General features: G+C 41.3%; 1 protein-coding gene and 1 non-coding gene across 10 annotated transcripts in view; both read left to right on the top strand.

Annotated features, from left to right (window-relative positions):
* Positions 1 to 15,046, top strand: part of DIP2B (disco interacting protein 2 homolog B) — a 273,451-nt gene that overhangs the window by 122,540 nt on the left and 135,865 nt on the right. For all 9 annotated transcript variants that reach the window (XR_003680362.2, XR_003680363.2, XM_055085636.1 and 6 more), the window contains exon 2: positions 38 to 109. Coding sequence is in view for 7 of the 9 variants with exons in the window: in XM_055085636.1 (XP_054941611.1) it covers positions 38 to 109 (72 nt within the window). In the remaining 2 variants the exon portion in view is untranslated. The remainder of the gene's footprint in view (positions 1 to 37; positions 110 to 15,046) is intronic.
* TRNAD-GUC (transfer RNA aspartic acid (anticodon GUC)) lies at positions 2,371 to 2,442 on the top strand. Its single transcript has one exon. It is a non-coding gene; the product is annotated as a tRNA-Asp (tRNA).

Genomic DNA, 15,046 nt, shown 5'->3' with positions numbered 1-15,046 from the left:
AATAATGCCTAACCTGTTTCTGTTCTTGCTATTTTAGGGGACATCACACAGAAGGGTTATGAAAAGAAAAGGTCAAAACTCCTGTCTCCTTACATCCCGCAGACACAAGGTAGGCAATGAGAAGTGGTTTAAACCTTTTCAGTAAGAATGCTGTCTTACAGGAGATCTGTCTTTTTTGTTGGTTCCTGTTTTTTCCCTCCCTCACCAGGGAAGAGAAAAAACAGAAGGAAGGAAAGGAGGAAATGAATCTTAATTGAGCATCTGCTGTGTGGTAGGCACTTTTAAAATACCCAAAGTCATCAAATCATTTATACAGAACTTGGGTGGTAGTGTGCCTGTGCGTAGCTGACATGATTCAATGGCAGAAAATTCCAGGTCATGGAAAAACTGCATCTTATTAATGCCTGAGCATGAACTGTAATGGAGAGGAGCAAGTGGGGCAAAGATAAGAAGGAGGGACAGATTTAGTATTGCAAGGCAACCCAAGGATTGCAGTCCCTGAGCATTTGGGGGTAAGAACCCTAAATAAACTTTTAAACTATTTCACAGCCTGACTTATTCCTTCTGCAAAGAGACTGGCATGTTCTTTATATATCAGAAAGTTCTGAGTCACTTCTGTGCTTAATTCCAGGCGGGTTGCTGGAACCTTTGCCTCTAGGCAAGGCTGTCTGTTTCTAAGTCATCATATTTTTAAAGTTACTCAGCCTCCAGGATTTCCTTTGATAGCCTGTTTCTATTTTTTATTTTTATTTATTTATTTATTTTTTGTGGTACGCGGGCCTCTCACCGCTGTGGCCTCTCCCCCTGTGGAGCACAGGCTCCGGACGCGCAGGCTTAGCGGCCATGGCTCACGGGCCTATAGCCGCTCCGCGGCATGTGGGATCTTCCCAGACCGGGGCCCGAACCCGTGTCCCCTGCATCGGCAGGTGGACTCTCAACCACTGCGCCACCACGGAAGCCCAGCCTGTTTCTATTTAATCACTTTTGCTATAAAGAGTTTTTTCTTTATTTCTAATTTCCCTGTGCAATCAGAGTCCATTTCCACAAGACTGTGTTTTGTGGAACTAATAATTGCTTTTATTTCTGGATTATAATCCCTTGAGGACTTTGGATCGCCCGTGGTTCTAATATCAAGCCTTGCACAAGGTTTATAGTCTATAAATATTTGTTGAATGGATAATGGAATAAATAAATGAGCAATGGTGGTGTACCAATAGATTTCACTGAAGTCCTTGTTTTATTTCCTGCATTATTCTTGGAAATTCCTCCCTGCAAAAACTAGTAGGTCAATTCAGTGATAGCCAGTTTAAAATATCTTAATGAACAGATGGATGTAGAAATGAATTGAAAGAAAAGAGGTGGAAATCAGGCCAGTGACAGCTAATGAAAAGCCAGCTTTTGCTGAGCAAGGCATGACAGAAAAGGGGAGTCCTCTTATTGGCTGCTTAATTATGGATCTGGTCCATGCCTCTGTAGGCCCAGAGATTTACTGTAGTCACTTTGTGCAAAAGCAATCAGATCCTGAGAAAATAACTTAGTAAGGAATGTAACTATAAAAAGGACCATGATCTGTCTCTTATCTGTTGTCAGGCTACAAAGAAACCAAATCATGTTCAAAAACCAGTTTATCAATTTACTATGAGAAACCACTGAGACACATTCAAGTCTGTGTGGTCAGCACATTCTTGTCCCATGGGCAGGCCTACGAGAGGAGCTTGATCACACATAGAAGGTTCCTTAGTGAGAATGGATATGACGAAGAAGACATTTAGTTGCAGCAGGCCAAGAGATTGTGACATAGCATCTCACAGTAGGGATGGTCTTGCATGTGACCTCATGGGAGAAATAGAAGCCATTTGATGGCAGCTCCTTCCGCTTCCTGCTATTAGACTTCAAACTCACCGCATCAGTGCCCATCATGTTTATTACCTCCTCCGTTCTGGTTGAAGAGGTGATCTGTCCCTCCTAGCCAAGGGCAGTCCTTTCACCTGGACTTTTGATCCCATCTCCTCCTCCCTTTTCAGAAACCTTATACTATCATCCCATGACACCAAGGACAGGGCAGTGGGAGTGGCCACCCCAGTGCAGGCAGTGAGGGGTGCAGTATCTGTAGAAATTTTAAAAGCAGTAATAAAACCAACAAAAAGTTGGTCTGCTTTTTCTTATCACCATGGATAGCAATTCTAAATGCTGTAAGTAGTAAAATCTCCTCCCCCTGAGGCAGACAGCTGCACTGCCCCCTCGGTATGCCACTGCAGTCAGCTCCCTGTCTCTCTTGTACTGTCACTCTCTCCCTCTCAACCAGATTATTCCCCCAGCAGTTCATCATACTCATTACTGTTCTTTTAAAAAAGATCCTCCCTTGGGAATTCCCTGGTGGTCCAGTGGTTAGGACTCAGCGCTGTCACTGCCAGGGCCCAGGTTCAATCCCTGGTCGGGGAACTAAGATCCTGCAAGCTGTGTGGCATGGCCAAAAAAAAAAATCCTCCGTTGTCGACCATTCCATCTCTACCCTGTCTGTCTCCCCTTTATGATCAGACTGCTGAGAACTGTCTATATTTACTATCCCTGTTTTCTTAACACCTTCTCACTTCTCAGCCCATTCCAGTCCCTCCTGAAGCTGCCATAAGTGATATCTCAGTACTCTTTGCCACTCTACCTCTTGAAACACTCTCCTCATTTTCTTACTCCTCTCTTCATGTTGCTCCTAGTCATCTTTGCAGGCTCCTTGTCCTCTGTTAAATGTGGGAATTTCCAAGGCAAGACCTCAAGCCCTCTTGACATCTCACTCTATATCAGTGGTTCTCACATTTTAGCCTACATCAGAATCACTGGAGGACTTGTTAATATACAGATCACAGTACCCCGTTCTCAGGGTTTCTGATTCAGTAGGTCCAGGTTGGGGTTCGAGAATTTGCATTTCTGTCAATTCCCAGGTAATGGTTGCTGGTATGAAGAACCAATGCCCTGTCTCCCTAGAGCTTTTCAGCCATCCCTATGGCTTTAATTGTCCTTGAAATACAGGTAACTCCCAAATATGTGTCTTCAACCCAGATCTCTCCTGAGCTCCTGAGCATAGATCCGACTGCATACTTAACATCTCCATTTATATGTCTTAAAGGAACCTTCATTTCAGCCAATCCAAACATATCCATTAAATTTATGACTTCTGCACACCACCCCTACCACCAGCACCAACCCCTCCCTGCACAGGTGCATTCACACAAAACTATGACATCCAACATGCTCCCAGGCTTCTCTTCTAGTTTTCCCCTTCTGAGTGAATAGAACTCACATCCATAAGCCCAGCAACTAGAGATTTAAAAGTCATCTCAGCATACCCTTCATTCCCCATCTCTTGTCTGTTACCAAGTTCTGTTTTCTGTTTCTTCATAAGCCAGTTTTGGTAAGTTTAATTTTTCTAGGAAATTGTCTATTTTGTATAAGTTTTCAAATTTGTTGTTAATGACATTCACAGTATTCTCTTTATTTTTAAAGCTTTTGCTTTGTTTATGTTTTACCCTTATCTCCTCTCTTTTTTCTCTTGATCAGTCTTCCTAGAAGTTAGTCTTTTCAATGAACAAGCTTTTGATTTTGTTGATCTTTTTAGTATCTCTTTATTTTCTGATTTCTCATTTTCAGCTCCTGTATATTTTTCCTTCCTTGCACTCTTTTTGTTTACCATTTTGTACTTTTTCCTAAAATTCCTGAGTTGGATGCTTAGGTTTTCTGTCTTCTTTACTAAGGTGAATGTTTCTCAGTTTGACTGTGGTCAGAGAACATGCCTGTTCAAAACCAGTCACAATTAGAATCTTAATTTTCCTCCCAAACAACATGAGGACTTTAAGAACAAAAGCATTTTTAGTACCACCTTGTCTACATACCCCCTCAATTATTAGTTATTATTGTTTTAAGTAGTTAATAGTAGTTAATATCTGTTTCTTTGTTCACTGTTGCTTTTGTATATCTCACTCCTTCCTCTCAGTTCAATTCTGTTCTTCCTAAAGTCCATCCTGCAGTAGTTACGTATTTTAATGACGGTTTCTTAGTGGTAAAAAAAAGTCTCTCAATTTCTGTTTGTCACTTTCTTTTCCCACCTTTGTTCTTGAATCTATTCATGTCTGTCCCAGAAATGGATTGTTTGTAGGGCTGGGTTATATTGTATAGATTCTGTAGCAAAAGAAGAGATTACACCTAGACATTTTTACCCCATATGTCTTTGTAGATTTTGAAGAGGGCATTTAGTTTGATTTTTTTAATGGCATTGGATTTAATGCAGATTTTAAATTTATTTAAACTTGAATTGTATTAATGCTTTATATAGGATTAACTGAAGTGAAAGTCATTTTAACACTTTTAGTAGGAGTTTCCTACTTACTTCTAGTGGGATTCAACCTCTTTCAAACTCTTTCTGTTACCTTGTTAGATTTCATTCCCTCCGGTTGTGAGGTGTGCTTCATTGTGAGGGTGGCTCCTTGAGTGTATTATGTAAAAGTAACATTCTCCACCAATCTCTCTTGAAAGAAAAAAGTAATACTGCTTGCATCATTGTACTACTAGAACAATTACATGCACGTGCTTATCTAAAAATTTAGTGAGTGATTTTCCATACAGAATTGATTTGGAGTTATCTTAGGTTGCATATTTATGTATATTTTAGATTTCTTTTCTCAAGTGTTACATAAATCTTTAAAATAGGACTTCAGAAAAAAATTTAACAATGTAACAGGGAAAATGGGGAAATATGGAAGAGAACACATGGTTGAAGAGAATACTTAGTGGAAATTGAGTAAGGACAATTTGGGGGTAATAATAAACATAGCTTACAGGGATTAGATTCTAAACTTACTGTATGACAAAAATCTGATGTCTCAAAATTACCCTTGAAAATCACTTAAACCTATCAACATTGGAACTGATTGTTGTTTCTTTAGTTTCTACAAAGCCCAAACTTTATCTGGTATTTAAGGGCATGCCGTATGAAATTCATATTTTGATAAGGGTTAAAACCATACTCAGGGCCGCAAGATGCTCTCACTGTGAGAGGCAAGGGAGAAATGAGGATGTGGCAGGTTCATATCTCCTCGTTCTGAGCCATATGCTCTTCGAAAGGAATGACCCATAGAACATCTTTCAGTGGCTTGCAAGCTACGAGAGCCTGCATATAAAGCTTCCCACACACCTCAGTTAGCAGCTTTGCAAGGAGAAGAGGCCAGAAATTAACTCTCTTTTGGCAAGGCCCAAAGAATTGATTATTCAAACCACATACACTCTTAACTCCTCTGTAAATTAGTCACTCTTGGCCACTCTTGGAGTTAGAAGAAAATGGAAGGTTTTGTGCAGGGAGGCAACTTCCTGGGCTGATCCTGTAGTCTAATCCTTAAGATGTTTTGCATACAAGTAAGTGATTAATTCCAAATAGCTTTAATAGAAAAGCATTTATTCTATTGATACCGGGGTTGCTGACAGAACCTCAGGTCAGCACATATTTACTATGTGCTTTCTGTGCTCCAAGTACTGTTAAGACATCAGGAGGCAGCCAGCATTGGACAAGACTGCCTGGGACCCCCTGGCTTGCTCCCTCAGTCTACTAGGGGTTTGCTCAGCTACGACTAACACTGAGAAGGCTTCCTTGACCAGCTTCATCTCAAACAGTCCCCACTCCCATGATCTGTGCTGCATTTATAAAAAGCTCTCTCTGACTGTCCCATAGATTATGGTTTGTTCGTGTGTCTTATTCCCCTACTGGACTCTTAAGGTCTTTATAATCAGGAACATTCTTTTTTTATTATTATTTCTTCATGTCCCCAGTTTCTAGCATTAGTACCTGGCATATAGTAGAATTCTATAAATGTTTGTGGAACTAAACAGAAGGAACATTTAAAATTTAGAAATATTTCCTTTCATAAACATCTGTGAAGATGGAAGTGTCAGATAATGAAAAAAGCAGATTACTCTACAGATTGGAGAGTGATTGGTCCTGGCAACTTGTCTCTACCTTCAGTAGATCTTTTAATTTAGATCTACTAAATCTCAAGAGACTGTGCACAGCATATTCATTCTCATCAATATTATATTATAACATTATATCAATATTAGCATTCCTCTTTACTTAATTTTTATTTTTATTTTTTTTTTAAACAGAGAACAGGAGTATTTATTTATTTATTTATTTTTAAATTTATTTATTTATTTTGGGCTGTGTTGGGTCTTCGTTTCTGTGCGAGGGCTTTCTCTAGTTGTGGCAAGCGGGGGCCACTCTTCATCGCGGTGCGCGGGCCTCTCACTATCGCAGCTTCTCCTGTTGCGGAGCACAGGCTCCATACGCGCAGGTTCAGTAGTTGTGGCTCACGGGCCTAGTTGCTCCGCGGCATGTGGGATCTTCCCAGACCAGGGCTTGAACCCGTGTCCCCTGCATTAGCAGGCAGATTCTCAACCACTGCGCCACCAGGGAAGCCCTTAATTTTTATTTTTAAATGAAATTAATGAATCTATTTTACAGAGTCAAATGATACTACGAGGTTTGTAACAACAACAAAAATAAGCAGTGTCCTTTTCTTCCCCAGAGACAGCTTCTTTCAACTGTTTTACCTGTTTCTTCTGGCATTTACCTCTGTAGGTAAAAGATTAGAATTTTTCGCTCTTACACATTCTTCCCCCAACCGCCTGGACACCACACACTCCCTTTCCCTTTACCCCTTCCTTCACATCTCCCATCTCATACTCATTGTGGGCTGTCTGTTCAATGTATTACTTTTGTTGTTGCTAAGTCAGCATTCAGTGTTTGCATTATTTTGATTATGTAAATATTATTCACAGCTAAGTCACTTGGTTTACTATTTCCTTTCTCTCTCTCTTTTTTTTTTTTACAGTTAATCCATCATTTTATTATTATTATTATTATTTTTGTAGAGACAACTCTTGATACTGTCTCTCTTCCTGAACTGATTGTTTCCTTGTCCTGCTACAGGCCTTTATTATCATTCTAGTGGTGTTTTGGGAAGGAGAGGGGATAGATAGATGTGTTATTCTGCCATGTTTAATCAGGATTCTTTATCCTAACATTTCTATTTAAGGATTGTTCAAAACTTGTACAAAGATCATTTCTATCAATCTAAAAGATCTCAAAGACGTCAGTACCTCATTTGCTCGTTCACCAGCAAGCTGATCAAATGGTCTCTACCACAGCCTGATTAAAGTGTTGAAACTGGGGGGCCTCCCTCCTTTGGGTGGTTCTGAGAACGAGCCCTGCCTCAGCTCTGTTTTGCAACTCTAAAACTGCCCTTGAAGTTCAACGGTGGCATCTTCTCTTGGACCCACATCCTTTGCTTTAGGACATTACTGCAGCTTCTGTTTTTCATGGCATTGATGTACACATTCCATTCTGTCTTCGTGTATTTGAGACCATTTGTGACCATTGTGTATTTGTTTTTCTTCCTTCATCCATTGACTTTGTCCTACTTTCACTTCATTTAATTGTGTTTGTCTTCTGCTTCAAAATAGCATCTCGCCTTTTATATATTCCTTCCTGGGCTAGGTTTCCACATTATTTTCCCCCTGGGCCCTTACCTGCTGCCCTTTTAGGGGTAAGACATGTCAGTTTATGAATACGCTTACGTGTTGGCATTTTCTAGCTTGTCTTGGTGAGAAGTGCTGGTGGCCCAAATGTTCTTTCCAAACTTGGATTCCTTTTGTGGTTGCTGCCTATTTTGCTGCAGGGTATTTGCTCACCAGTGTTCCAGTGTATGTACATATGCTGCACTTGCCAGTTGTTCCCCACCCCTTTGGTCCCAGCTCTTCTGAGTTCAGTCCTGCCTTTGAGATTGTGCAAATGTGTATATAACCCAGTGAAAATGAAACAAAAGAAAGCCTTGTAAGTTTTATCTTCTCTCTCTAAAGGCTCTGATAACTCCTCTCCAGGATAGTCTGTGATCCTGTTATCCTTACTGACCTCATGTAATTGTGTGAAAATTGTGAGAGGCACAAATTTTTGCATAAAATGTTTGCGGCTTAGAGATACACAAATAAGCAGCCTTCCCAGATTAACAGTTAACCATATCCTTTAAATTGGTATCTCTTCATTTTTGTCTTTGTTTTTCCCAGCCACCCACTCCCATTGGTGCAAGTGAGGAGACAGAGAAGATCTTAATTTGTTTATTTTAACTAAAATGTTGGGTGCCTGCAGCGTAAGACCCAGAGGTAATTACTGCAGGAGATAAAAGATGAATTAAGACCAGCCTCTGACCTCAAGTTTATTTATACTATAAAATAGGAAAGATAGGTATACAAATGAGAATCATAAAAGATAGAGTGAAATAAGCACTGTAAGAAAGTTCTAAACAAAATATCATGGAAATTCAAAGGGACGTGTACCTAAAACTAGCTACTGAAATCAAGAACAGCATTTTGGAATGCCGTAGAACATTCCCAACCATATAAATGTTAAGTAGATAGAGTGCCTCTTTGTGTGCTGGGGGTGGGATCGATTGTATTTTCTCTGTCACATTTTGATTTAAAAGTTCCTTCCCAGGTGAGGATCACAGAATAATAGAAAGAACATGGAATTTTTTATTCCAGTCCCAGTTCTTCTGCCCTTTCATTAGCTAGGTTTGGACACTTGTATAGTCGCTATGAACTGGAGCACGCATTGCAATCTTATCTGTACCCACATGCCTCATTGGAAGAAGTCCGCTGTCTTTTGGGGCTTCTCCTTCCTCCTGAATTGTCCAAGAACCCCCTGGGATATAGGTAGTGCAGGAGGAGAGGTGGTCAGTGTAGCTTGCACACTCAGGTGGGAAGAGCCCCATTGTCTGCTGCTGCTCCTCAGTGCCTCATGGGGCGCTGCTGAAAACCGATCCTTACCTTGTGACCAGCAGTGCTGTCCCAGTGCTAACCCTGGGTCCTGCATCATCACTCTGAGGAAGGAGCCCACTCTCCTCAGCTCAGCCAAGGTACCCCACTTGGATTCTCAGGGCAAAGCACTTGGTATTGTGGTTTTTTGGTTTTTTTTTTTTTTTTGTGGTACGCGGGCCTCACACTGTCGTGGCCTCTCCCGTCGCGGAGCACAGGCTCCGGACGCGCAGGCTCGGCGGCCATGGCTCACGGGCCGAGCCGCTCCGCGGCATGTGGGATCCTCCCGGACCGGGGCACGAACCCGTGTCTCCTGCATCGGCAGGCGGACTCTCAACCAGGGAAGCCACCAGGGAAGCCCTATTGTGTTCTTTTAGTCCATGCACAGCCATTTTCCTGATGCCAAGCGGCCCAGGAAGCTTCAGATTTACCCTGGGCAGGTGGCCCCTTTCCAGACTGTGAATGCGGACTCTTTCTTTCCTCCCTTCCCCCAGGCAGCGAGACAGGTTAATCATCCATCCTTCTGAGGAAAACTCTCCTCAGTGAGCTCCCGGGGAAGAGTCTCTGAATGATTCAAGGTACCTTCACCCAGGGTGGAGGGTGGAGTTGGGAGTGGAAGCTCTGTTTGTAATGATTCAAGGTGATTATGGACACACTCTCACTGTAGAAAAACAAATTTAATCTCTTGTAGGTGTCCTGCCTCCTTAATGGTATCTATCAGATAGTGTTATTTATTGCGAAGGTAAAATGAGATGGTGTTATGAGTTTAAAGAGCCGTAGAACTGTATTATCATTGTTATTCTGTCATTCCCTTTCTAAAGCCCTTTAAAGGCCACTTGTTTGGTTAGGAGAAGTGACCTGACCCTGCTTTTCTTCTATGGCCTCATTTTGTCTCACTCCACCTCTTTCACTGTGCCTCAGCCTCACCAGTCTTTCTTAGACTTGTCAAGGCTTTTCTCCCTCACGGGACTTATACAAATACTCCGTTGCTGTGTAAAGTAGCCCTCCCCACGCCCCACACCCCCAAGCTGAAGCCCGCATCAGCCTCTCCTTTTAACAGGCTCTTCCTGAAACTCTAGTACAAATTACAGTCCTCATTACGTGGGCTCAGAGTTCCTTGTCTTTTTCCTTCTCAGCACCGATCACGTTGTAAAAGATACACGTGACTGGGTGATCACTTATTTAATATATTTCTTCTCTGACACCAGCCTCGAGACCAGTGACCATGTCTGCTTAAAAAGTTGAAGCATTATATTGGCTGGTTCTCAGAGCACATCCTCCTTCCCTCTGTTACTCTTACAGGTGAAAATTCCTGTTTAATCATTGGCAGAGTTGAAAGATAAGAAGCCAAGGTTGGCTTTCCTCCATGTTCCTGATTTGGAGATTTTGCATGGTTTTATACTAAAGATCAGCTTCTTTTCCAGGTTATCGTTGTTATTATGTTCAAACAGTAGAATCGTGCAAGACTCTGATGTCTCTTTCTGCCAGAGAACCATAAATTGTGTACATGCTGACCATTGAGAAAGGAGGCTTTGTGTTGTAGAAGAAATGAAAATTTGTCTAAACTTATTGTTAATAAACATTGTAACATCATCACTATTTAAACATAATGGTGACCCCTAGTGGATATTCTGTATAACAAACTGAAAGATCCGGGAACTCCCAAACTGAAGCGGTCACTGTGTGTAGTGATCAGCGAGTAATTTTTTTCTTTCAATCTCAAGTATGTTTCACAATAGAATTTAGAAGTTTTGAAGAAGACTTGATTTATGAGGTTCACAGTTCTCCTTATAGCTGTCTCCTTACCTAACCTATATTTAGGGTCTTTTAAAATTACTTTGATTTTATACAGAGCTCTTTGAGTAAACAAAGTGGTAAAGAAATGGCACAGTTCTCCAGAGTACCTCATCCCTACCTCATCCCAACTACTTAGGGGATTTTATATCCCCTCCAATCCATATAATTGTATGTGAATAGTTTTTACGTGCACAATTGTAATGATCTACATAATATTTTGTGTTCTTTTATTACTGGAGACCTTTTCATGTGTCTGCATAGTCAACAGTTTTTCACTTTTCGTGGCGTATAATATGTATCTCATCATGTTGATACATAAGTTAATTCTGTCTTTGCTTTTAGCTTCTTACTGTGGTAATGAAACTGTGCACATCTTATTCAAAATATAGAAATCTCTACTTTTGGGCCCCAGGTAGTTCCTGAGATCTGGTTGGAGTGTGAAACCATGGCCAGGGAACAATTCATCTTTAAGCAGCACCTTGCCTGCCCACCTGACATTGGACATGCTGTTAAATAATGCCCTGCTGGGCCCCTATGTCCTCAGACCTCTTCCTCCTCTTTCGGGAGACCTGAGGTCCATGTTTCCTGCTTCCTTCTGTGATGAATTGGTGCCCTGGCAAGTAAGCTAAATAAGCAAGTAAGCGTTCCAAGATTTTTTTTTTTTTTTTTTTTGTGGTACATGTCACTGTTGTGGCCTCTCCCGTTGCGGAGCACAGGCTCCGGACGCGCAGGCTCAGCGGCCATGGCTCACGGGCCCAGCCGCTCCGCGGCATGTGGGACCTTCCCGGACCGGGGCACGAACCCGCGTTCCCTGCATCGGCAGGCGGACTCCCAACCACTGCGCCACCAGGGAAGCCCCCAAGATTTTTTTAATCCAACCAGGACATAGTTTCCTCCTTCTCACCTCCAGATATGCATTGAATTACCAGTTGCTTTGGGGGAAAGAAAAAGAAGACAATTGATTTTAAAAGATTGGAAAATCCTGCTCACATACCACTCTCTGTGGTATGGCCTTCAAATTAAGAAAATCCAATATCATTTTTATTTTCTTCTTTATACTTGTTAACCTTGATGTTCTATAATGAACATATATTATTTTTATATCCTGAAAAAGAGAACTTCTCTAAATTATGGAAACCCAGTAAAGCTATGGAATAATATAAAAAACATCCAATCTCATCACCTAGAAATGATAGCTATTAACAGTTTACTGTATTTTCTTTCCATTTTTTTCAACGCACATATAAAATATATCTGTAAGTCTTATGTTTTAAAAAATAAAACTCCAATACATGGAAATAAAAATTTATAAAATAAAATTCATAATAAATTGGAGAGTGATTATTAACAGTCAAACAGATTAGCTACAGAGTTTCATCATTAAGCTTCCCTGTTATTCTTTCTTTCTTCCTTTCTCCCTTCCTTCCTTCCTAATATTTATTTATTTGTTTGTTTATTTATTTATTTTTGGCTGCTTTGGTTCTTCATTACTGTGCACGGCTTTCTCTAGTTGCAACGAGCGGGGGCTGCTCTTCGTTGCGGTGCGTGAGATTCTCATTGAGGTGGCTTCTCTTGTTGCGGAGCACAGGCTCTAGGTGCGCGGGCTCAGTAGTTATGGCTCGCGGGCTCTAGGTGCACGGGCTCAGTAGTTGTGGCGCACGGGCTTAGTTGCTCCGCGGCATGTGGGATCTTCCTGGAACAGGGCTCGAACCATGTCCCTTGCATTGGCAGGCAGATTCTTAACCACTATGCCACCAGGGAAGTCTTCCCTATTATACTTAAAGTATATTCCTAGGATTTATTTCCTAGGGATTCATTTTATTCTTTTTTTGTTTCTTTTATGTCACCTCTCTCTTTTTTTTTTTTTTTTGTGGTATGTGGGCCTCTCACTGTTGTGGCCTCTCCCTTTGCGGAGCACAGGCTCTGGACGCTCAGGCTCAGCGGCCATGTCTCACAGGCCTAGCCGCTCCGCAGCATGTGGGATCTTCCTGGACCGGGGCACGAACCCGCATCCCCTGCATTGGCAGGCGGACTCTCAACCACTGCGCCACCAGGGAAGCCCCTATGTCACCTCTCTTAAACCTGAACAAGTATATTAAACATTTGAACCAAGCTTGTTCTGTCAGAAATCCATGTTTTTGTGGCATTGTGCTTTGGGCACCTGAGGAATGCTCACTGAACAAACTTGTCAGCCACTTACTGAAACTGCAAGTTGACCTTTTGGTTTCATTTCTGGCAAGCTACCTTGAAATGTCTGTCATGATTTTAGACCCAAAGAGACCTAGTCTGCTTGGATGACTAAATACCCGAGGGGAACTAGAAAAACTTTACAGAGCATCATACTAATGTTGCTTGGTGAATAGTGTGTTGTGAGGCTTTTTTTTTTTTTTTTTTTTTTTTTGGTACCAGTTCAGTAGATCTCTTGGCTAAGTGTCATCTGACTCTCAATTCTCATCAGATGTCTGTATTTATGTTACATTTCCTTGTGGTTTGTTCTTTGATAACCTCTAGATAATCCTGAGTGGAAATGTTTGTTCTTTCTAATTATTCCTCAAATTTATCAACTCCCAGTTCCCCGATCACCTCCCGATCATTTCTTGGTAAAAATTTTTATTTAGTCCACATTATCTTCTTTTTCCTAATTAATTACATTGAAAAATAGAAAATAAAAGCATAGTGAGGGAGGAATCAGAAAAAATACATCAGCCTTTTGCTTCCATCCTTTGTGAAATGAGAATCCATATTCCTTCTTTTTATCCTTTGGATTATTAGCTATCTAATTTGAAAGCGCCATGTTTCTTAGCAGAATAGTTTGGTTCATCCTAGAAAATCTGCTTACTTAATTAAAAAAAAAGAAATTAGTGACAGGTAATTCAGTTTTATATTCACTATAACCCTCCAAAAAGGAATACAAAGCTGCTGTTTTAAAATGAGTGCTTTATCTGTTTTAAGTCAAACCATTTTCTCTGTGCATGTTTACAGGCAAAGTAGCTCATGTGTGCTAATCTGATTTCCTTCCTGTATGTATCATCTGACCATACAAATAAAAATAGCCCCTTTCTATTTTTTGTTCTCTATTTAAAGTTAATTGAAATATGTTTTAAATAATTTCTCTAGTGAAGGGTTGAAAACTTTATTTGGAGGGGCTTTTTGCATCTTTCACATGAAGGGAGATGATTTTAAAAAAAAAATTAGCTCCTGACTGTAAATCCTGAAGCACTTAGATGCTCCTAAACTAAATTATTAATTCTGATTGCTTTCCTCTTAAGAGCCTTGGGAGAATTTTCATAACCTTTTCAGGTTGAGAACCTGTGGAGTTAGACCTGGTTTGAATCCTGGCTCTGCCATCCCCTGGCTCTGTAACCCTAATCCATGTCTCTCTTTTCTTTTCTGTAAAAAGTTGATAGTGATAGTTCTGGCTTTGTAGGGTTGTTGTGAGGAATAAATACGATAAAAATTCACAGTGCCTCGCACAAAGCAAACACTTAAATGTTAGCTTTTATTATTTTCTTAACATCTTTATTGGAGTATAATTGCTTTACAATGGTGTGTTATTTTCTGCTGTATAACAAAGTGAATCAGCTATACATAAACATATATCCCCATATCTCCTCTCTCTTGCATCTCCCTCCCATCCTCCCTATCCCACGCCTCTAGGTGGTCACAAAGCACCGACCTGATCTCCCAGTGCTATGTGGCTGCTTCCCACTAGCTATCTATTTTACATTTGGTGGTGTATATATGTCCATGCCACTCTCTCACTTTGTCCCAGCTTCCCCTTCCCCGTGTCCTCAACTCCATTCTCTACGTCTGCATCTTTATTCCTGTCCCGCCCCTAGGTTCTTCAGAACCTTTTTTTTTAGATTCCATATATATGTGTTAGCATACGGTATTTGTTTTTCTCTTTCTGACTTCACTCTGTATGACAGTCTCGAGGTCCATCTACCTCACTACAAGTAACTCAATTTCGTTTCTTTTTGAAGCTGAGTAATATTGCATTGTATACATGTACCACATATTCTTTATCCATTCATCTGTCGATGGACACTTAGGTTGTGTCCGTGTCCTGGCTATTGTAAATAGAGCTGCAATGAACATTGTGGTACGTGACTCCTTGAATTATGGTTTTCTCAGGGTATATGCCCAGTAATAGGACTGCTGGGTCGTATGGTAGTTCTGATTTTAGTGTTTTTTTGTTTTTTTTTTGTGGTATGCGGGCCTCCCTCTGCTGTGGCCTCTCCCGTTGCGGAGCACAGGCTCCGGACGCGCAGGCTCATTGGCCATGGCTCACGGGCCCAGCCGCTCCGTGGCACGTGGGATCCTCCCAGACCGGGGCGCGAACCCGGTTCCCCTGCATCGGCAGGCGGACGCGCAACCACTGCGCCACCAGGGAAGCCCC

Source organism: Physeter macrocephalus, chromosome 6, assembly GCF_002837175.3.
Source record: "Physeter macrocephalus isolate SW-GA chromosome 6, ASM283717v5, whole genome shotgun sequence".
Lineage (NCBI taxonomy): Eukaryota > Metazoa > Chordata > Mammalia > Artiodactyla > Physeteridae > Physeter > Physeter macrocephalus.
This window is presented reverse-complemented; position numbering and strand designations above follow the sequence as displayed.